The sequence below is a fragment of the Orycteropus afer genome, unplaced genomic scaffold (genome assembly GCF_000298275.1).
Source record: "Orycteropus afer afer isolate SDZICR_OR568_19922 unplaced genomic scaffold, OryAfe1.0 scaffold00107, whole genome shotgun sequence".
NCBI classification, from domain to species: domain Eukaryota; kingdom Metazoa; phylum Chordata; class Mammalia; order Tubulidentata; family Orycteropodidae; genus Orycteropus; species Orycteropus afer.
Window position 1 is genome coordinate 9,422,580 of NW_006921694.1, and position 24,197 is coordinate 9,446,776.

General features: G+C 37.1%; 1 protein-coding gene across 1 annotated transcript in view; it reads left to right on the top strand.

The window, feature by feature from the left end:
• ATG10 (autophagy related 10) overlaps window positions 1-24,197 on the top strand; it is a 605,094-nt gene that overhangs the window by 149,128 nt on the left and 431,769 nt on the right. Inside the window, exon 2 of the mRNA XM_007943474.1 lies at window positions 11,651-11,758. Coding sequence (XP_007941665.1) covers window positions 11,651-11,758 — 108 coding nt within the window. The remainder of the gene's footprint in view (window positions 1-11,650; window positions 11,759-24,197) is intronic.

Sequence of the window (24,197 nt, forward strand, 5' to 3'; positions counted from 1 at the left end):
GTTTCTTTGTTCCATATAATTTTCTGTGCTGAGCTCATTATGTTCATAAATCATGTTATCATTTCCTTTGTAGCTATTATTTTAGTATTTGCTTGTCCTCTTTTTTATTGTGATATGAAGGTTTATCATTTTTCTTTGAGGTTGCTCTGTGATTTATAATTTTCTCCCCGAGATTAGAACAGTCTGTTCTATCTTGCAAGTCTCTTGACTTCCTCACCATTTAGAAGTTTTGTAACTATAGTATTTTTCCCTCTTTTTGGCTTGTAGTTGTCCTCATTTGCCAATTGATATCTCTGGTTCCCTGTTTACAACCTTGTAAGCTTATTTTACTTTGGATACTTCCATAGCTGTGTTGATTTCTGGGTTATGTCATCTTGTGTATTAATGGTTGGTTGGTTGCTGCTATTGGTTCTCTGTTCAAAGGACTTCCTTTAGTATCTCTTGTAAAGTTGGTTTGTTTTTAACAAATTCCCTTAATTTCTGCTTATCTGGAAATCTCCTAATTTCACCATCATATTTGAGGGACAGTTTTGACGGGTATATAATTCTTGGTTGGAAATTTTTATCTTTCAGGGTTTTATATATACCATCCCATTGCCTTCTCGCTTGCATGATTTTTGCTGAGAAATCAGAGCTTAGTCTTATTGGTTGTCCTTTGTATGTAACTTTTCATTTTTCCCATGCTGCTTTTAGGATTCTTTCTTTGTTTGGTTTTGGTGAGTGTGATGATGCTGTTTCTTGGTGATATCTTTTGGAGTCTATTCTTCTTGTGGTTTGTTGGATTTCCTGAGTGGATATATTCTCATCTTTTATCATTTTATGGAAGTTCTCTTCCAACAAATCTTGGATAATATTCTCAGTGGTTTGCTTTTTCTCTTCCTATTCTGGAATTCCAATTACATATATATTATTACTTTTGATGGTATCCCACATGAACTTAGACTTTCTTAATTTTGTTTTGATCTTTTTCCTGATTGATCCCTTTCCAAAGAAGTATTCAGGTACTTGTCTTCAATCTCATTAATTCTGTCTTCCATTGATTTGATTCTACTCCTTTTCCCTCCTAATGTGTTATCTCTTTCTTCAAATTTAGTATTAATCTTCTGGATTTCTGTCTGTAGATTTTGTACAATTTCTAATTTTCCATTCATTTTTTGTCATTTTGTTCTTGTATTTTCTTCTGAAATTGTTCTATGGTTTAGTCTATGTTTTCCTTGATTTTATTGGAGTACGGTGTCAGTGTTTTCTTTGATCTGTCTCTCAAACATTTGAAGGTCCCTAAGTATAATTCTCTTGAATTCCATATCAGGAAGTTCCACTGCTACTTCTTCCTCAGGGATGTGTTCTGGATCTTTATCCTGCTCCCCTTTTTCTACTTCTTTATCTTCCTTCTTTGTGAGAACTGTCATGGTCTTTTGTGTCTGAGACATTGTGACATTGTTTTCTTTAGATCTCTGTTAACTTTTGTGAAGAGCAGTTAAGTGTGAGTCAGGGTGTTCTTGGTGGTTGTTTATTGTTGGTCAGTTGATAGAGAAGGAAGTGGTGGCTCTCACTCAGTAAGTGGACCTACAGGAGGTGCAGGTGTGGTTGCATCATATGGGCACGGTTGCTGTCTCCCACTCAGTTAGAGAAAAACAACTGTTGAAAAACCATCAAAAAAGTAAATGCAAGCCAACAAAAAACACACTTCATAAGCACACAGGAACAATCACCCAAAAAGTAAAAAGAAAAGAAAGAAAGAAAGAAACAAACAACAAACAAACAAACAAAAACCTGGCAATATCTTGTGGGGAGTGGTAAGAGAAAAGAAGTAGAGTAGGAGAATAATGAAGAAAATAATGGGGAAAATGCAAAAAGAAAAACAAGGTTTGGGGTTAACCGCAAGAAAGAAAAAAATGGGAACAGTAAAGAGAGAAAAAGCTGAAAACTAGAACCTGGGATAGGAATAATAATAAAAAGGATGAAAAAAAAGAATAATAATAGTAGTAATAATTTTAAAACAGATAAAAACAAACAAAAAAAAAGAGAAATGGGAAAAAAATAATCTGGGTGGGGTGGGACAGAGCACCCAGGTTCTGTCATGAACTCAGACTGGGTTGGAATTCCTGATGTCCTGCTGGCCCACAAGGTGGGTGGGAGTGAGGGATAGCTCCACCTCTGTTCAGCAAGAGGTTGTGGAGTATAAGAGTAACAAGGGGAATATTATACCTTTCTAGTCATTCACGTCCAGAATGTTGTTGTGGTTCCCAGCAAGTAAAGCCTATTCTTAGGTCCCTGGAATCTGAGAGAGTGTTGTCACTTTAACTATCCAAAATGGTTGAACAACTTGTAAACATTCAAAATGGCTGTGCCCTCTGGATAGGCAAAAGTCCATAGCTCAACCCATCTCCCTCTTTGCTGCTTCCCCTTTTATTCATGAGTCACCAGTGCAGTCCTCTGTGCAGCCCCTGGCTAGCAGGGCTGATTTTTAGGTTAATTCTTAGGTCCTCGCACCATTTTGCAATATCCAAGCTGTCTGTGCTTTCAGGATCACTGACAGACTGCAGCTCTGTATGTCTCCTTTTTCGGTGTTGTCATGCAGGTTCTTCTACTAGTTGGAGTTTAGTCCACTTCTGGATCCTTCCTTTCAAGGCTTGGGGCTCCATGATTATCTTCTGTATCTGTGTTAATTGGTTCCCATTTCTTTGTTGAAGAGGGTCTGTGTAGTTTGTCTGCCTATTCTACACTCTTACTGGAACTTCCAAAACTCTTTTTTATTTCTATCTGTAACTGTATAATAAATCTGTATAATAAATGTGTCATAAATTACTTAAAACAGAAATAAAAATTTCTTAAATTGTAAGTAATATTGAAAATGATATACTTTTGTGTGTTAACTCATTAGAAAAGTGACCAAAAAATTTCTTTCAATTTTAAACTTTAGGTGCATGGGAATTTTGACTTGCCCTCTTTACATATGAAAGGAGATATATTTTGCATTGTAACTAGAGTTTTACTAAATTGTGTGTTCTCTTAAGAAAAGATTTTGTGTCCTGAGCTCAGGTGTAGAAAACTGAAAAAGAATGGTTAACCTCTTTTAATATATTACACACAATTTAGCTCTAAGTATTCTTTAAATATCTTAAGAGTTTTTTTATTTTTATTTTTTCCCTTTATTGCTAGATCATTTTCAAGTTGTGAATTGCCGGTCCTTTTTCATATAAAAACATAGCATTATAGTTTTATTGATAAATCTTTCATGTAATCAACTATTGATTATCTACTATAATAAGAATAATAATACAATGCAGTAGAAAACCTCCTATTTTTAAACTACTGAATACAGTGCATATCATTTTTTAGCAAGCTACTGTTAATTGCAGCAATCTGTTGATAAGCAACTTCCAGAATTTCAAGCCAGATTCAAAAGCATGCGTGGAGTGAGGGATATCATTGCTGATGTCAGATGGATCTTGGCTGGAAGCAAAGAATACCAAAAAGATGTTTACCTGTGTTTTATTGACTATGCAAAGACATTCAGCTGTGTGGGTTATAACAAACTATGCATAACATTGAGAAGATTGGGAATTTCAGAATACTTAGTTGTGTACATAAAGAACCTGTATATAGATGAAAAGGCAGTCACTTGAAGAGAACAAATGGACACTACATGGTTTGAAATCAAGAAAGGTGTGCATCAGAGTTGAATCCTTTCACCGTATTTATTCAATCTGTATGCTGGGTACATAATTTGAGAAGCTGGACTAAACCAAGAAGAATGTGGTGGGACTGGAGGAAGATTCATTATCAACCTGTGACATATAGATGCTACAACCTTGTTTCTGAGTCAAGATGACTTGAAGCACTTACTAATGAAGATCAAAAGCTACAGTATGGATTATACCGCAACATAAAGAAAACAAAGATCCTCACAACTGGACTAATAAGCAACATCATGATAAATGGAGAAAAGATTGAAGTTGTCAAGGGCTTCATTTTACTTGGATCTATAATCAACACCCACAAAAGAAGCAGTCAAGAAATCAGACAATGAATTGCATTGGACAAATTGCAAAAGACCTCTTTTAAGTATTAAAGAGCAAGGATGTCTCTTTGAAGATTAAGGTGTGCCTGACCTAAGACTTGGTCTTTTCAATAGCTTCATATGCATGTGAAAGTTGGACAGTGAATACATGAATAAAGTTACATTGATGCATTTGAATTGTGGTGTTGATGAAGACTATCCATAATACCATGGATGGCCAGAAGAACAAACAAATCTATCTTGGAAGAAGTACAGCTAGAATACTCCTTGGAGGCAAAAGTGGCCATACTTCATTTCACATACTTTGGTAATGCTGTGAGAAGACAAATCCCTGGAGAAGGCTATCATACTTGGTAAAATTTAGCCTCAGTGGAAAAGCGGAAGCCCTACAACAAGATGGACTGACAAAGTGGCTTCAATGATGGGCTCAAGCATAGCAACAATTGTGAGGATGGTGAAGGACTGGGCGGTGTTTCATTCTGTTGTCCATAGGGTTGCTATGAGATGGAGCCAACTCAATGGCACCTAACAATAGCTTTTAGTTTGCACGTGACAGAAAACTCAACCCAGATTGGATGAATGTCTTCCCTAGGACTGCTACAACAAAATATTACAAAGTGGATGCCTTTAAAGAACAGAAATTTATTTTCTCACAGTTCTGGAGGGTAGAAGTATGAATTCAGCATAGCTTCCACAGGGCTATGCTAGGCTCTAGGGACAGATCCTTCCTGTCTCTTAAAATTTCTGGTAGTCCCAGGTGTTTCTTGGCTTGTAGATAGATCTTCACATTCTCTCTTGCCCTTGTGTGTGTCTCCATGTCTGTCCCTCTATTTTATAAGACATCAGTTATACAGGATTAGGGCTCATGCTACTCAGATATGACTTAACTGATAATATCTTCAGATAAAATATCTTCAAAGAAAGACCCAAACAAGGTCACATTCACAAGTACATGGTAGAATGTCAATATATCTTATTGAGGGATACAATTCAATCCATAATAGTGAAGCAAAGAGGGATTTTTTTTAGGGTCAGATAATCGAAAAATTTGTGGACATACCTAGTTTCAGGTATGGTTGGTATAAACAGTGTTATTGGGACTAGTTTCTCTGCTGCATCTCATGACCTTGCTTTGTTCTGATTGCCTTCATTTTTAGGCTCCATTTAGATACGTGGTGACTGCCAACACCAAGGTTTTGTTTCTCTGGTTCAACTCCAATGAAAAAAAGACCCCCTCCCCCACCCCTACCAACCCATAGTCCTGAATGGCATCTCATTGGCTCTGGTTGGATCATCTGTCCTCCTGAATTATTGAGGCCAGGAGGAGTAATGCCCTGATAGGTCAGATCATTGAGGCCAGGAAGAGTAATGTTCTAATTGATCAAATCAAAGTCCCATGTCCTTTCCTAGGGCTGGGGAGGCCGTGTTAACAGTGACAGTGGGAATGGAGATGATTCCTTAGAGGAAAATTGGCAGTTGTTCCAAAAATGGGGGAATGGGTGCTTGGTGAAAAACAACCAATATTCACTACATATATCTTTCTTAATTTAAGTCAATATTAATGCTCATTTTCTTTGTTTAAATACAAAGATTTCAGTGATAGAAAGCCATCAAGGAGTATACTTTGTGATTGAATGATGTAGAGCTGGAATTTAAAACAATAATACCATCCACAAGATATATAACCTTAATGAACTAATTTTTCAAAAATAACAGAGTTGGATATTTAATAGCTTACTTTATCAGTGTTAATGATATTATATTAAAAATGTTTACCAACTGGTATCATGTTGGTATTAACCATTCAGAACTGATGATAAGCACATACAACGAGTGTGGCCCTCATGTGAGATGTTAGCCCTGATTACAGGGAGAGTACCCTGATGGCACAGTGATTAAAACATTCAGCTGCTAACCCAAAGGTTGCAGTTTGAATCCACAAGACTCTCATGGGAGAGAGAAGAGGCATCTGCTTCTGAAAAGATTTACAATCTTAGAAACCCTATGGGGCATTTCCTCTCTGTCTTGGAGGGTCTGCATGAGTCAGAATCAACTCAATGGCAGTATGTCTGTGTGTTGGTGTGAAATATCTTAGATGATATAATTACCTAAAATCAAATTAATTTCAGCTTTAGAAATGTTGAGTGTGTTCTTCACTTTTGGTTTTCTAAAGAACCAGAGTTAGAATACCAAAAGGGAAAAAATACACTGGGCATTTCTCAAGCTGAAGGAACTAAAGAAAAAATGAAGTCTTGAGTTGCAATATTGAAGGATTCTATAAGCAAAATCAGAGGTGCAAGCTGGATTCAGAAGAGGATGTGGAACAAGGGATATCATAGCTGCTGCCAGATGGATCTTGGCTCAAGGCAAAGAATACCAGAAAGATGTTTACTTGTGTTTTATTGACTATGCAAAGGCAATTGATTGTGTGGATCATGACAAATCATGGATAACATTGAGAGGAATGGGAATTCCCGAACACTTGATTGTACTCATGAGGAACCTGCACCTTGACCAGGAAGCTGTTGTTCAAACAGAACAAGGGGACACTACATGGTTTAAAATCAAGAAGGGAGTGTGTCAGGGTTGTATCCTTTCCCCATACTTATTCAATCTATTTGCTGAGCACATAATCCGAGAAGCTGGACTGTATGAAGAAAAACGTGGCATCAGGATTGGAGGAAGAATCATTAACAACCTGAGATACGCAGACGATACAATTTTGCTTGCTGAAAGTGAGGATGACTTGCACTTACTGACGAAGGTTGAAGAATACAGTCTGCAGTATGGATTACATCTCAATATAAAGAAAACAAAAATCCTCACAACTGGACCAATGAGCAGCATCACAATCAATGGAGAGAAGATTGAGGTTGTCAAAGAATTCATGTTGCTTGGTTCTACAATCGATGCCAATGGAAGCAGCAGTCAGGACATTAGATGACGTGTAGCATTGGGAAGGTCAACTGCGAAGGAACTGTTTCAAGTGCTGAGGAGCAAGGATGTCTCCTTGAGGACTAAGGTGCGCCTGACAGAAGCCCTGATATTTCCAATCACCCCGTATGCATGTGAGAGCTGGACAATGAATAAGGAAGACTGAAGAAGAGTTGATGCTTTTGAGTTGTGGTGCTGGCAAAGAATGCTGAAAGTACCATGGACAACTAAAAAAACTAACAGATCTGTCCTGGAGGAAGTACACCCGAAATACTCCTTGGAAGCGAGAATGGCCAGACTTCATCTCACCTATTTTGGTCATGTTGTAAGAAGGGACCATTCCCTGGAGAATGATGTCATGCTTGGTAGGGTGGAGGGTCGATGAAAGAGGGGGAGGCCTTCAACAAGATGGATTGACACGGTGGCTGTGATGATGGGCTCAAGTATAGCAGGGATCATGGAGCTGGTTCGGGATCGGGCAGTGTTTCATTCTGCTGTGCATGGGATCGCTATGAGTCCGAAATGACTCAACGGCACCTAACAACAACAACATAAGCAAAATATTGAATGATGCAGGAAGTATCAAAAGAAGATGGAAGGAGTACAGAGGCATGGTTCCAAAAAGAATTGGTCAACATTCAGTCATTTCAGGAGGTAGCAGATGATCAAAATCCAAAGGTATTGGAAGAAGAAGTCCAAACTGCAGTGACGGAACTGGTGAAAAATGAGGCTCCAGGAATTGATGGAATACCCATTGAGATGTTTCAGCAAATGGATGCAGCACTGGAGGCAGTTACTCATTTATGCCAATCAATTTGGAAGACAGCTACCTCGCCAGGCAACTGAAAAAGATCTGTATTTGTGTTCATTCCAAAGACAGGTGACCCAACAGAATATGGAAATTACCGAACAATATCAATAATTCACACACAAGTAAAATCTTCAAATATGGTTGCTGCATTATATTGACAGGGAACTTCCAGAAATTCACACTGGATTCAGAAGAGGACATGGAACGAGGGATATATCATTACTAATGGCAGATGGATCTTAGCTGAAAGCAAAGAATACCAGAAAGATATCTACCTGTGGTCTGTTGACTATGCAAATGTGTTCCACTATGTGAATCATAACAAATTATGGGTAAGATTTTGAAAAATGGTGTTCTGGTTACTTAGTGCCGCTCTGACAAGAAATATACCACAAATGGGATGGACTCAACAAACAGGAGTTTATTCTTACAATTTGAAGGCTTTAAGTCCAAGTTCAAAGTGCCAGGCTCTAGGGGCTGGGTGAAAGACCCTCAACCTTGGGGTCCAGCTCTGCCTCCTACTCCTGGCCCACTGGGGCTAGAGGCATTTCTTCATTCAGACAGCTGCTGGCTGCTGAGACTGAGAAATCCCAAGGTTAAAAAGGCACAGTCCCGATATCACCGCATGGCAGGCCATTGACTTAAGTCCATGGTAAGTCCCAAGGCTGGCAGAGCATAGCAGGCTGCTGAGCAATGACACAGCTACATGCAAGGTCCAAGCATGCCATAGGCTAGATTCCCAAAGGCTTCTCCTTATATACAGGAAGCAGACCACATACCCAAAGGCAGCTACCCAGCTGCTTGTGATAGATCCCACCATGGAGTTGATTGCCAGTCTCCTCATGGGGATTAACTACCACCAGCTGCCCAGCCACTCAACCAGGCCCAGCCAAGTTGACACACAAACCAAGCTACTGCAAATGGCGATTCCAGAACACTTAATTGTGCTCATGCAGAACCTGTACGTAGACCAGGAGGCTGTCATTCAAACAAAATGTGGGGATACTGCATAGTTTTAACCCAGGAACGGTGTAAGTCTGGGTTGTATCCTTTCACCATACTTATTCAATCTGTATGCTGAGCAAATAATACAAGAAGCTGGACTATATGAATAATGTGGCATCAGGATTGGAGGAAGAATCATTTAACAACATGTGATATGCAGATGTCTCATCCTTTCTTTCTGAAAGTCAAGATTACTTAAAACACGTACTGATGAAGATCAAAGATGACAGTCTTTAGTATAGATTTCACCTCAACAAAAAGAAATAAAAAATCCACACAACTGGACCAAAGAGCAACATCATGATAAATGGAGAACAGATTAAAGTTGCCAAAGATTTCATTTTACTTGGATCCACAGACAACACCCATGGAAGCAGCAGTCAGGAAATCAAACAGCGTATTGCACTGGGAAAATCTGCTGCAAAACACCTCTTTAAGGTGTTAAGAAGCGAAGATATTACCTTGAAGACTAAGGTGCGCCTGAACCAAGCCAGAATATTTTTAATTGCCTCATATGCATGTGAAAAGGAGCTCTAGTGGCATAGTGCCTAAGGCACTTGACTGCTAACCAGAAGGCTGGCGGTTCAAACCCACCAGCCACTCCTTGGAAGGAAGGAAAGTTGGGCAATCTACTTCCATAGTGATACTGCTTCAGCAACCCAAGGAGGGGTCGCTATGAGTTGGGTCCGACTTGATGGCACATAACAACAACAACAATGCATGGGAAAGCTGGTCAATGAATAAGGAAGACTGAATAAAAATTGATGCCTTTGAATTGTGCTGTTGGTGAAGGGAACTGAAAATACCATGGTCTGCCAGAAGAATGAACAAATTGCCCTGAAGGAAGTGCATCCGAAATGCTCCTTGGAAGCGAGAATGACCAGACTTCTCACCTACTTTGGTCATGTCAGAATGGACCATTCCCTAGAGAAGGATATCATGATTGGTAAAATAGAGGGTCAGTGAAGAAGGGAAACACCTTCTATGAGATAGAATGACACAGTGGCTGCAACAGTGGGCTCAAGCATAACAAATACTGTGAGGATGGTGCAAGACCTGGCAGTGTTTTGCTCCATTGTACATTGGGTCACTATGAGTTGGAGCCAACTTGATGGCACCTAACAACAACATCAAAATCAAATGCTTTAACACAGGTGGTGGCATGACAGAAATTTAAAATATTCAATATTAAAACTCTCACAAACACTGAAACATTTTTCTTTTGTTTTTTATAATTACAATTTGAATTTTTGAATTTTAATGTAACAGTTTAAATGAATTCAGTATATATTGTCATCCAGTTGGTCCCAACTCATAGCATCCCCTCCTTGGGTTTCGGAGGCAGTATCTCTATGGAAGTAGATTGCCCAATCATCCTTCCGAGGAGTGGCTGGTGGGTTTCAACCACTAGCCTTCTGGTTAGCAGTCAGATGTTTTAAGCACTACATCACCAGAGCTCCCATGTATTTTTTATTGGAATACTATTCTGTATTTCTTACTACATCAAATTAATAACAATATTATTATCATTTTAAGTCTGTTAAAATATGATGATTGTTGTGATAATTTGGTGGAGAATTAACATTCATTAAGTGCCATGTGAATATGTGTGTGTGAAGAGGTGTTATATTCTTACATGAATTTATTGATTTCAAATAAGCTTTGCCTTAAAAAAGAAACAACGAATAGACTACAATGAAATGAACATCATCCATTAATGTACTTAAAATTAAGTACAAGAAACAGGAGAGAAATATAATTGGTGAAAGTCTTAGAAATTAGATTTTGAAAGGATATTTAAAAATGATAATTTTTTTTTTGTTTGAAGAACAGGTCTATGGGAAAGGTATTAGAGTACACGGGGCAGAACTAGAGCCAGTGAGTTAAGGTTAAAGGGAAACTTTTCAGTGTGATATAAGACAAAACTTTCTCAAATACAGCGTACCAAAATGGAAGCAGCTTTTGTGTAAGGGAGTAAAGTTCTGGTTCCTGGAAGTGCTCAGGCAGATACTGCATAATTATCTCCCTGGGACGTTTTAATGGAGATCTTGCCTTGAATGAGAAATTGAAATGGAAGGTTTCTTCCAGCTTCAAAATCTATTGCAAGTCCCTGTGAAATGTTTCCATGTGGTGTGTATATCTCTTATATATATATAGTTGTTAGGTACTGTTGAGTCAGATTTTCGACTCATAGCAACCCTATGTGACAGAGTAGAACTTCCTCATAGGCTTTTCTTGGCTGTAATCTTTACAGGAACAGATTGCCAGGTCTGTCTTCTGTGGAGCTGCTAGATGGGTTTAAACTGACAACTTCTGAGTTAGCAGCTGAGTGCTTAACCATTGTGCCACTAGGGTTCACTCATCACCCCTTCTGTGCTTTGGGTTTTGTCTGTCTTACTTCATTGTGAGCTTCACATAATTCTGGTACATCCATAGATGAAATCCAATGGAGCCATTAAAAGTAACTATGGAATTCTACATTTACTGATATTGGAAGATGCCCATAATATACTTTTCATTGCATAAAACAAGTATCAAAATTAATATTGATTGTGTGGCAAGATATTTTTAAACAACAGCAAAGGTAAAGCTTTGTCATATTACCTAGATGCTATGGATTACTCAAAAGTGGCGAAGGTATTAATTAACACTTACTAGAAAAAGGGGAAACATTAATAAATGAAAAAGGGGAATAAAACTTTTACTTGTTGAATGCCTACTATGTGCAGCAGGTACTGTACTAAGTGTTTTTTGTTATCTCATTTAATACACTTAGTTTTTCACTGCTTGATTTGGAATTCATGAGAAGTTATATTTCTTAAAATGATGAATTCTTCATCTATGTTTTCTTATGTTTTGTTGGTGATGCAACACAGGATGGTTCTGATGGCTACATGTGTAAAACATATTTTCAAATTAAAAACGGAACTGCGGGGTCACATCTAGGAACATCTGCTGATGCACAGACATGCCTTTCCACTGAGGTGAGTAGTTTAACATGTCATTTTCTCCTTTTAGTCTTTGTAAGGTATAAATTTTTAAAATTAAATTTGTTAAAAATTTATTTATTTAAAAAAGCCTCTGTTTCATCCAGACCTACTATAGAGAGAGATGTGCATATCATTTGTAAGGTTATGTATTCTATAATGTTGAAAGAAGGAATTGTGGTAAAGTTAAAATCCATTGAGTCTATGCAGATTGTAGTGAGTTGTCTCCCTTTTGGTATTTCTTGGATCAGAAAACCACAGATGTCTTCCATTGACCATTGTTTTTTCTCTATGAGAATCCTCTCAAAACAATATTTATCCATAGGCTGATTAATGCATGACTGGAGACCTCTGCCTGTTCTGCCTTTAGCCATTTTCTCTATCTGTTTTAATAGGCTGCATCTGGGTCTTATTCTTTAGGAGGTTTTAACCTTGCCTTGGAAATCTTGCTAAATGGAATTTTATTAAGGTGCTAATAGCTTAGTAGGAGCTCTGGTGGCATAGTGCCTAAGGCATTTGACTGCTAACCAGAAGGCTGGCAGTTCAAACCCACCAGCCACTACTCAGAAGGAAGGTTGGGCAATCTACTTCCACAGTGACACATCTTTGGAAACCCAAGGAGGGGTCGCTATGAGTCGAAATCAACTTGATGGCATATTACAACAGCAACAACAGTGGGTTAGTGATTTTCCTATCCTGGAATATCTTCAGTTTTCTTATTATCAAAGTGTCTTATTGTTTTTCTATTATAAAATTATAAACTCAAACTCACTGCCACATAGTGCTTAAGGCATTTGACTGCTAACCAGAAGGCTGGCGGTTCAAACCCACCAGCCAGTCCTGGGAAGGAAGGTTGGGCAATCTACTTCTGTAGTTATACCACCTAGGAAACCCAAGGAGGGGTCACTATGAGTCAGATCCGACTCCATCGAAATGAATTTGGTTTGGTTTGGAAACTCACTGCCGTAGAGTCGAATCTGACCCATAGCGACCCCTAGTTGGGTTGCCAAGGTGGTATCACTAATGAAGTAGATTGTCCAAATCATAGACAAATGTATAAAAAATGATAAAGTCTTCCATACTTACTTCAACTAGAGGTAACTGCTCTTAGTATTTTGGTAAATATCCTTTCATACATTTCTATCATACACACATTTGCATACTAATTTTTCTCAATCAACAATATATTATCGACATCTTTCTGTATCAGTAAATGTAGAAGTCCATAGTTATTTTTAACGGTTCCATTGCATTTTATCTATGGATGCACAACAATTAGGTGATGCCTATACTGAAGTAAGTAAGCTGAAACAACAACAACAAAAAACAGTTGCCATCAAGTTGATGAAGTTGATTCTGACTCATGGTGATCCATGTCTTGCAGAGTAGAACTGGGCTCCATAGGGCTTTCATGGCTGTGACCTTCAGAAGCATACCACCAGGCCTTTCTTCTCAGGTGCCCCTAGTTAGATTTGAACTGCCAGCTTTTTGGTTAGCAGCTAAGCATTTAATTTTTTGTACCACCCAGGGACTCCTGAAGGAAGATACTCCAATTTGTAAACAGAATTTGTGGTACCTAATTGATTCAACACAAAGAAAGAAATCACTAATTGTTAGAATTCTGAGCATCTTGGTAAAATGGGAGAAGAGACTTTTTGGTGAAGGAAAAGCTCTTCCTCAAGACTCATTTGGCAACTAAGCATTAATCCTCTCTGCCTGTGTGTGATGCTGACCTGGAAGTAACACTTTCCAATATAATTTGGCTTGCAAGTTATTTGTGAGAGTACTATGCTTGCTAATAAGTAATTGCCCCTGGATGGATGCTTGAATCTCGATTTCTGTTTCATGGTTCCAATAACCAATATCAAATCTGAAACCAAGAATCTTAGGGAGCTTTTCAGTTTATAACATTATTAATTTAAAAATGCACATAGAAATGATAATTTAAAAGATGAAATACCAGTTTTTGTCTTACAATTTGGCAAAGATTTAAATTACTAAGAAGTGGTACTGAGAGTATGAGTTTTAATTTCACAAAGTTTTAAGATGTGTATTTACTCTGAACAATCCATTCTAATTCAAGCAACTTATTCTCATGAAGTATACATTTTTCTAACATTTTAATATGAAAATTTTAAAACATATGGAAAAGTTGAAAGAATTTTACAGTAAACATCCAAATACTTACCACCTGGATTCTACTATTAACATTTTGCTGTGCTTGTTTTATTATTTATCTATGCCTCTGTCTATCCATCAATACATCTAATTTTTTAATGCAATACTTTTATATCCAAGTATATGACAAATACTCATAAAATAACTAGAAATTTGCATAAATATTTATCTGCAAGTATATTCATTTCTCCATTATTTGTTATATAAAAATGAAAGCAACTAAAATGTACAACAGTAGTGGATTGATTAAATAAGGGCACATATCCATGATGGATGCAGTCATTAACTATTGACTTTCAGGTAACTATTTAATTATATGAGTTAAATGTTCATGTTAAGTGACAAAAGCAGGTTATGTAGCATAAACAATAGTATCCAAGGATAGTTAACAACTTTGAACTATCTTTTGGCTATTATGATTTTAAATCATTATTCTTTCTTTTTTGTTTATCTCTCCAAAGAGGGAAACCCTTAACTCTTTTTTCTCACCTCCTTGAAATCCTTGGGATCAGTTTTGCTTGGTTCAGTGATTTCATTTGGACTCCCTATCCATTCTTGTAAGCTTTCTTTAATATCATGGCTCTAATGCTCATCTCATTCTGTCCCTTTACAAATAACAGAGGAAGATTTAAAGTTCAGGGAAAGACAGTCTAGTATCCCATCTCAGTGTATTGCCAAGCTTTTTTGTCACCTACATAGCACCAACAGTATTATTAAGAGATTATTATTATATAGATATGGACATATTTACCTGAGTTTTATATATAGCCTAAAAATGATTTTCCCCTTTTTAATCAGGTAAGATTTTCTTAGCTGTCTTCCCCGCCCCACCCCCCCTTGCCAGGATATTTTATTCTCATTCTTTTCAGGGAATTGCCTTAAAAGTACCTTCCTTTATTTCTCTTTTTCAGTATTCCTTAGACTTGTAGTTATTGTTCAAAGCCAGACAACTCCTTTTGACTGTAAACTCCATGGAAGTAATGAAACTCAATAAATACCTGTTATTTGATTAAACCTTCAGATTTAGTTTCTCTAGAACACTTGAAGGATCATATACCTCTGTATTTTGATATAAACAGGATTATCAAGTCAGTTATCTAGAAATGACTGAATTCTAAAATAGTTTATTTCCCATTGGGTAAAATATCGTTTTCAGCAATCAGTGTATGTAGAAAAATTAACAATGTTTAAAAGAGAAATTTGCAGTGGATTTTTAGTAGCTTATGTTTATAGACTAGTCATATAGGAGTGGAATCTGAGGATAAGCCCTTGGTCTTCTAGTTAACTTCCAGTGTTTTATTTATAATCATTATTTGGTGACTCATAGTAAATTTAGACTGCCCATTTTCTGGGAAGTTTTTATTTAGATTATAGCAATAGCACAATTGGAAGAATGTTAAACTTGCCCTCAGAAGTTCTGTTTTGTGATCTTATTATCTCAGCCACATACTTACTAGCAGTGTAACCTTAAGTAAATCTCAGTTTTCTCATCCAAAATACTGACCCTACTTACTTGCTTATTTTAAGTTGGATTTAATAAACATAATGCTATTATTATTAATAATTTAACACACGCAATTATCTTTTTTACGGACATGCTGTAATTATGCAGTGAGGCATTGGTTCCATGCTGGAGACCCAGGTTCAATTCCTGGCCAGTGGACCTCCTGTGCAGCTACCACCTGTCCATCAGTGAAGACTTGCAAGTTGCTTTGATGCTGAATGGGTTTTAGCAGAGCTTCCAAACTAAGACACACTAGGAGAAAAGGCCTGCTGATATACTTCCCCAAACTGGCCAGTGAAACCCTTATGGATCATAATAATCCAATTCACAACTGATCGTGAGGATGGCATGGGATCATGCAGGGTTTAGTTCTGATACTCTTAGGGTCACAGTGAGTTGGGGATGACTCAGTAGCAACTAACAGCATGATTATGCAAGTAAAAGCTGGGGTGTGAATGGAGAACCAAGAAGGAAATAGAGATTCTATAACACTTCATCTAATCATATTCTATTCCTGCCTTCTAGAAGTTGGAATTAGCCTTCTAGTTGAAAAATAGCAGTTATTTCAACCACTTCTATCTCAGACAGGGGATACAGAGACAACAGAGAATGATCTTATTTTAAAAATAATAGAACACTAATTAAGGCATTGTAAAGCATTTCTTTACAACTGCATATGTAATATCTCAGTTTCCTAGATCAATAATTGGGCAGGCAAAGTCTCTTTAAGTTTTTTTCCCCCTTCATCATAGATTTGTACATCATTTTTATTTATTTAGTGGTATGTTTATAGGTATGATGGTTTGAATTTGTAGCTTTTTATTTTTAAATATCTCAGAAAAACATTTTGCCTTAATTAGTAGTATTCCTATTTATGACATCAGTAGAAAATATGACAAATTAGATACACATGTAGGTGGAATGTAATTAGATGGAGAACAGTTATATACTGTTTGTCTCAGAAATGCAATAGACTGCTGGCATTTTAAAAGTACAGTGTTTAAACAGATTTCATGAAGAGGATTGCTTGTACTCATGACAGACAGATGAACTCAAGGAATGTAATCCTAATTTGTAAAAATTATGAAATATAGCTAAGTGTATTTATAGGATACTTACTGCCATCAAGTCAGATCCAACTCACAGAGACCCCTCCTTGGGTTTCCGAGGCAGTATCACTACGGAAGTAGATTGTCCAACCTTCCTTCCTAAGAGTGGCTGGTGGATTTGAACTGCTAGCCTTCTGGTTAGTAGTCAAAATGCCTTAGGCACTGCATCACCAGAGCTTCCATGTATAGGATCTGTCAAGTGTGAAAAATTATTGGTAGTTTGTGATATTTAACGAACTTCATGACCTTTTAAGCAATTGTGTAGATCAACATTATTTTTCCTTCTCAGTCATCACGTATCAAAAGATAAATTAGTTCTGTCCTAAAGAGTGATAAACTCTTGGTAACTATAGCTCTCAGCATTTTGAAACAAAGGTTAGGTAAAATACATTATCTCAAGATCTTAAAGATATAATGATTAAAGGGCTAAAAGGACATTTCTACATTTTCTTCTAAGTTAATAATAATAATGATAATAATAATAAACCAAACTCATTGCTGTCGAGTTGATTTGACGCATAGCAACCCCTCCTTGGGTTTCCAAGGTGGTATCTCAATGGAAGTAGATTGCTTAATCTTCCTTCCGAGGAGTGGATGGTGGGTTTGAACCACCAGCCTTCTGGTTAGCAGTCAAATGCCTTACTTAGGTCTACGCCAGCAGAACTCCCCTAATAGTCAATTATATTTGTAGGTAGTGGAATAACCTAAATAAAGTAGATATAGGAATGAGTGATATCACGCTTGAGAAAAGAGTTTCTGTAGAGTTAGAGAGCACTGCTATTTGGTTGTTGTTAGATGCCATCAAGTCAATTTTCGATTGATTGGGACCCCATATGACAGAATAGAACTTCCTCATAGGGTTTCCTAGGATTTAGTCTTTATAGGAGCATATCTCCTGGACTTTCTCCATCAGAGGCTCTGGGTGGGTTTGAGTTGACAACCTTTTGGTTAGCAGCTGAGCACTTAACTCTTATGCCATGGGGGTTCCACTGTTTACTTAGTCCTAATTAATATTTTAATCAATGATTTTAGCTGATTATTTTTCAACAAATATTTGTGCCAACATTAATACATTCATGTATTAATATTTAATTCTCACAAAATAATAATATTTATAATGACCATTTATTAATTACTTACTATGTGCCAGTTTATTGTCATGGTTGTTTTATTATCTCTTTCAATATTCATACAAACCCTGTGAAAATAAATATTTGGGAGCTCTGGTAGCATAGTACCTAAGGCACTTGACTGCTAACCAGAAGACTGGCGGTTCAAACCTACCAGCCACTCCTTGGAAGGAAGATTGGGCAATCTACTTCCATAGTGATACCACCTCAGAAACCCAAGGAGGGGTTACTATGAGTCGGGTCTGACTCGATGGCACATAACAAAAAAACATGCCTAATTTATGAATAAAGTTAATGAAGTTAAGTGATTTGTTCCAGACATATAGCTAGTAGATTCCATAGATACCATTCCCATGGAACTCTTCTGATGTCTTTCTTTTTTGAAGAAAGAATGCTTGACATCAGGAGAGTTTCATGGGAATGCTGTCTTTGGAATCTGCTACTTTAGTGGACATTGGAATCATCTGGAGGGCTTGTTAAAATACAAATTGCTTGGCCTCTGCCCTAGAGTTTTTGATTCAGTAGGTCTGAAGTGGGACCTGAGAATTTGCATTTCTAATAAGTTCCCAGGTGATGCTGCTGCTGCTGGTCCAGGAACCATACTTTTAAGAATCACTGCACTACTCTATAATAAAATGCTTAGCATATTTGAAATGCTGCACAGCTAAAATGGTTAGTTGATATGATGTATGACAGAGTCAAGATTGCAGTAATCTTATTGGGATGAAAGCTGGTTTAGAGCAGGTTCACTAGAAGCAGAGCCTGAAATGGGGATTTCTGTTTGAATGATTTATTAAGGGTGCATTTTTAGGAGAAAGGGAGTGAGGAAAGCAGGATAGAGCAAGGGATAAAAGCTAAGGATGAATGTGATGTTACTAGAGACAAACTTCAGTCTGATGCCATGGGAAGCGCTGGAGTGCTGAGAATTAGTCTCGTTTGTCTCATTGGGAGGAGCCCTGATGGTGTAGCAGTTAAGTGCTCTACTTCTAACAGAAAGGTTGGCAGTTCAAACCCACCAGCTGCTCCATGTCAGAAAAATGTGGCAGTCTGCTTCCTGTAAAGATTATAGCCTTGGCAATTCTACTCTTTGTTATAGGGTTGCTTTGAGTAAGAATTGACTCAGTGCAATGGGTTTAGTTTTAGGTTTGTGTCATTGGGGCTGGCCTTTTGTATTGTGTGTCAGTCATTAGCCTTTCAGTCAGTCATTGGCTTAATGACTGCTAGGTGCCTCCAGTTTTACTGAGGGTAATTCTGCGGAGAAGGAGTCAGCTATGATGATGAGCAAACAATGATAACAGAGTGGAGGTGAGTGGTCCTGTTTTCAGGAGTATATGGGCAGGGCACCAACAGCATCTACTACCAAAGAGTAACCTGAAGCCAACAAAATGAAATCTGTGGGAAAATACATGTATGTGCTCTGCATTTGTATTAAAAGGAGGAGGGTTGGCTTCATAGCAATTTTGTGAGAAAGAACTGATGATTTTAGCTGCTGACTGCAAGCTCAAGATAAACAAAAAGAATGACCTGGATGTTAGAAAAACTAACTGGAACTTAAGCTACATTAGTAAGTGGATGTCAGAGTATGGTCTGGGAACCCTTGGGGATCCACAAGGTCAAAACTATTTTTATAATAATATTAAGACATTATTTGCGTATTTTGTTCTCATTCTCACCTGAGTTTTCAGAGGCTACCTGACATGTGATATTGCAATAGATTGAGTGCAAGTGCAGATATAAGACTCCAGCTGCCTTCTATTAAGCGAGACATTAAAAAGATTTGCAAAAATGTAGAACAATGCCACTTTTCTTGCTATTTTTGTTTGGAAGATATACTTATTTTTCATAGAAATGTGCTACTGTGGTAACTTGTATTTTAAAGCTAATTAAGTGTTTAAACATTTTTTTTGTTTTAATATATAATACAGTAAATATCAATAGATATAACTCTCTTAAACAAAAGCTCTTCCAGATCCTCAGTGAATTTTATGAATGTAAAAGTGTCTTCAGACCAAAAGTTTTGAGAACTACTGATATTGATCAAGGAAATAATTACATTATTACTTGTGAAGTACTTTTATAACTGGAATAAATAATAACTGGATATATAAATAATAGTTAAATGATAAATAAATCATAAATATAATTAATCCAGGCAAAGGAATGTATCAAGAACAATGAGTGGGCTTAAAAACATGTTAGTGTGAGGTATAGTTGGGGGCTCTGGGACTGATAAACTAAAATTGAAGACCTAGGAAGGTTACTTGTCTTTAGATATCTAGAAGGCATTCCTGTGGAAGAGAGAATGGACTTAATTTGCATTGCCTCAGAAGACAGAATTAGTTCTAGGGCCTGGAAATGATTCTAGACAAATGTCTCTCATGTTTACAGTTGGGTACAAATTGCAAAGTCATGAGCTTTCTCCCCTCTGGTGGAAATACTCAACCACAGAGTAGATAGCCATCTCCCTGGGACCGTGTCCATAGACTCAAATGCTCAGATGCTTAAAGCAGCTGGGCAGGCGAAGAGACAAGTGAAGTGTGCTGATTGGAAGTGGTGGGAGCTGTGGAAAAGTAGAGAGCATGCATCATTTAAAGGTACAGTAGACACTCAGCTTCTGGTGAATTTTCAAGGGTATAAATCTGGATTTTTTTTTTAAATACATCAACACACACAGAGACACACACACACAATCCTGTGCAGGCTAAAAAGACTATCAGTGGCCTGCAAATGGTCCTCAGACTACCAATTTATAACCCCCGGCCTTAACTCCTACAGAAAAGTTTCTTGCATAGTATAGAAGACTGAACTAGGGGACCTGTAAATTCACTAGATCAATTGTTCCTTACCTGACCATCACATTTTCTATTTAAAGATATTCAGAAGGCATACTTCTGCTAATTATTGTTTAAAAAAAAAGTTTTATGTGTCCTTGGAAACAACACAATTTCCTGTTCTAACTTGAACCAATGGCTTTGTTTGTAGAAAGGCATCTGGACTCCTGATCTTTATGCCTGTGAGATTATCAACAATGATATGTAGGTAGTCTTTCTATTGGATTTTAAAAATCAAATTGGAATATAATGGAGAGTAAAGCCTTTGGGAAAATCACAATTTACACTTTCTTTGAATTTATAAAATATGATTTAAAATGATAGTTAAAAGAATGATATGATACTCAGATATCTACCAAATATATTGGAGTGTCTTTTAGTGCTGGTTTTGGGGAATAGGAGCTCTTTTAAGTTTACTGTATCAGACAAAATATATATTGATATATATAAACTATACTGTTTGTCTGTGACATTTCTGAATTTGTGAAATGACAAGTAGAACTGCTTTTGAACAAAATCTTCACAGCAACCAACAAAAATCCATTACATTGATTTAAAATCCTCAAAATATAGATGAATATTTTCAACAGGAGCCAACATACTCAACATTAACACTTACTTTCATAAATATGTGTTGGTTTTAACACTTTATCAATTTATGATTTTCTTTAAACTGGAGGCTTTCCTTAGAGAAATTAAGATATGATCATTTAAAAGTGCAAAATATATCATTTAACAATTAGTCTGCTTTAACGAATATAAGTGTATGTAGAAAAGTCTTTATTGAAGTCTTATTTATATACATGAAAATATTGCTTCAGAGTGAAAGTGGGAACACAAGCTCTATATTCTAATAGGACAATTTATTGATGAGAGTTAGTCATGTATTAACCTTTAAATTTTGTATATTTATAGTATTGCAAATGAACTGCTAAGCCATAAAAATATTTTTATAATATTATAAATTAACTTACTGGCTAATAAAGAATAGAGTGATACTGGAAAAAGAGGATATAACTTTTCTATCAAGTTTACCAGATGAATATCCAACATGAATATTAAATGTTGATAATCAGTAGTAGATATTAACAAATGCGTTGTTGTTATGTGCCATCGAGTCAAACCTGACTCATAGCGACCCCTCCTTGGATTTCCGAGGCAGTATCACTACGGAAGTAGGATTACCCAACCTTCCTTCCGAGGAGTGGCTGGTGGGTTTGAACCCCCAGCCTTCTGGTTAGCAGTCAAGTGCCTTAGGCACTATGCTAACATTGTTGTTGTTGTTGTTATGTGCCGTCGAGTCGGCCCCGACTCATAGCGACCCCTCCTTGGATTTCCGAGGCAGTATCACTACGGAAGTAGGATTGCCCAACCTTCCTTCCTAGGAGTGGCTGGTGGGTTTGAACCGCCAGCCTTCTGGTTAGCAGTCAAATGCTTTAGCCATTATGCTACCAGAGCTCCCATAGCTCCTAACAAATGCATAGAAGAGGGAAATGTCTGAAATTCTTTTTTATAGGCCCAGGTTTTAAAGTGTTGTATAGTATTTTTTAATCTCTAACTTCCTCATTTATGAAAATTTGAATCATTTTCACAGAATAGAGATGGCTCAAGGAGTTCTGGTGGTATAATGATTAAGGGATTTGGCTGCTAACCAAAGGTCTGTGGTTGGAACCCACCAGTTGCTCCATGGAAGAAAGATGGGGCAACCTGCTTCCATAAAGTTGTACAGCCTTGGAAACCTAAAGAGGTTGCTATGCGTCAGAATGGACTCCATGGCAGTGAGTTTGGTGTTTTTGGAGAGAGAGTCCAGATACTGCCCTTTGATTAATACAATTCAGATATCCATACTTATTTAAGTTGGCCAATAATTTTTATTTTAATAAAGTTTGGATTCTTCTGTCTGAAGTTAGATTACCAATATTCCCTTTCTTCCTTTTGAAGAGGCATCAGAGATGGGTATTGAGCATATTTTATTTATTCATTTACTATCCTCGTTACTTTAGGGCCTCAGGTTGCACCTTCAGATTACATTTTTAAAAACTATGAAAATTATAGTGTCATAAAAATAGCAATAGTGTGCTCCGGGGGAGGGGGCAGGGTTTTTGTCCTAGAGCCTTGTAATCCACTAACTGGGACTTTATTTAGACCAGAGCAGGTACAGTATTATAGAAAGCAGAGCCCTCAACAACAAAACAACCTATCATAAATTCCCTGAAGCATAAAACCAAGAATCACTAACAGGAGATGATCTCAATTGCCAAAAGAACATATTCAGAGAATGATGATCTCTGAGGTAATCTGGGCTTCAAATATACTTATTTGCCCTAAGGATTTTATTAAGTGGCTTCTAGGATGAGTTCTATTTTGTATGCCCAAAATAGCCTCATATGTCAGAATATTATGTTATTTTAGAATGGAATAAATGACAAGGCACTGTTCTCAGTAAGTGTTAACAATTTCTCTATGAAGCAACTGCTGTTTTTAGATTGAAGCATGTTGTTGTTGTTGTTGTTATGTGCCGTCGAGTCAGCCCTGATTCATAGCGACCCCTCCTTGGGTTTCCGAGGCAGTATCACTACGGAAGTAGGATTGCCCAACCTTCCTTCCGAGGAGTGGCTGGTGGGTTTGAACCGCCAGCCTTCTGGTTAGCAGTCAAGTGCCTTAGCCACTATGCTACCAGAGATTGAAGCATAGACATTTTGATAAATGTAAATGATGAGTAGTAAGCATAATTACCCTAGTATTTGAAAATGTGATTATTAAAGGAATAATACCAGAAAGTCTGTTATGTTTAATATATGTAGATACAAATGGAAGCACATGTAGTATTCACTCACTATTTGTTTATTGATATGATAAATTTAATGAATGGATTTTTTTTCCCAGGAAATAGCTATCGAGCCCAACTCTGCCTTTGTATTTTTCTAAAGGCTAATGGAAAGATTAAAAGACAAAATTAACTGTAATCCTATTTAATTTAAAGTAAATATATGTCATAGAGTGGTGGTGGGTTTTTGAGAAGGGGAAGAATAGAATATTCCGATTAGGATTTGCAATTCCAGTAAAATTAGGGATTATTTTATTGATTATTGAGCTAGATAAAATACGCAATATGCAAACTTTATTTCTTTGACTAGCATATGACTGAAGTGGTTCTTTACTTAGTCTTACAACTTATCAAAAACTACATATAGAGATGTAGCACTACAATTATTTGAACTATCTAGTGAAGTCTGTGACTTGGGGATCTTAATGTAATTTAGTGTTCTGCTGTGAAGTCAGGAAGTCTGATGTAGAGACAAGGACATTCTCCACATCCTACTGAATCTTGTTTCTCCTCTAAGCCTTCCGTACTTGAGTTATATCATCTTGCAAAATTCAGAGAGTATATTAGTTTCAGTGAGAACCTGTAACCTAAATGGTGTCTATCTTTGAAATTCTCTGTGCTCTGTCCTTGTTGGCATAGCAAACAGAGAATCTTTCTTTCTCTCTCTCTTTTTTTTTTTTTTTTGAGGGAAATTAAGTTGAATAAGTCCAGATAGGTAATCAATTCTCTTTCTATTATCAAGGTGGTAGAAAAGCCTTTGTAAAAAAACACCTTCCATAGTCATTGTATTTAACTCTGCAGCAAATGGTATCAGAAAGCTTCCTACATGCATAGTTCTAATGTGGAGGTTTTTTTTT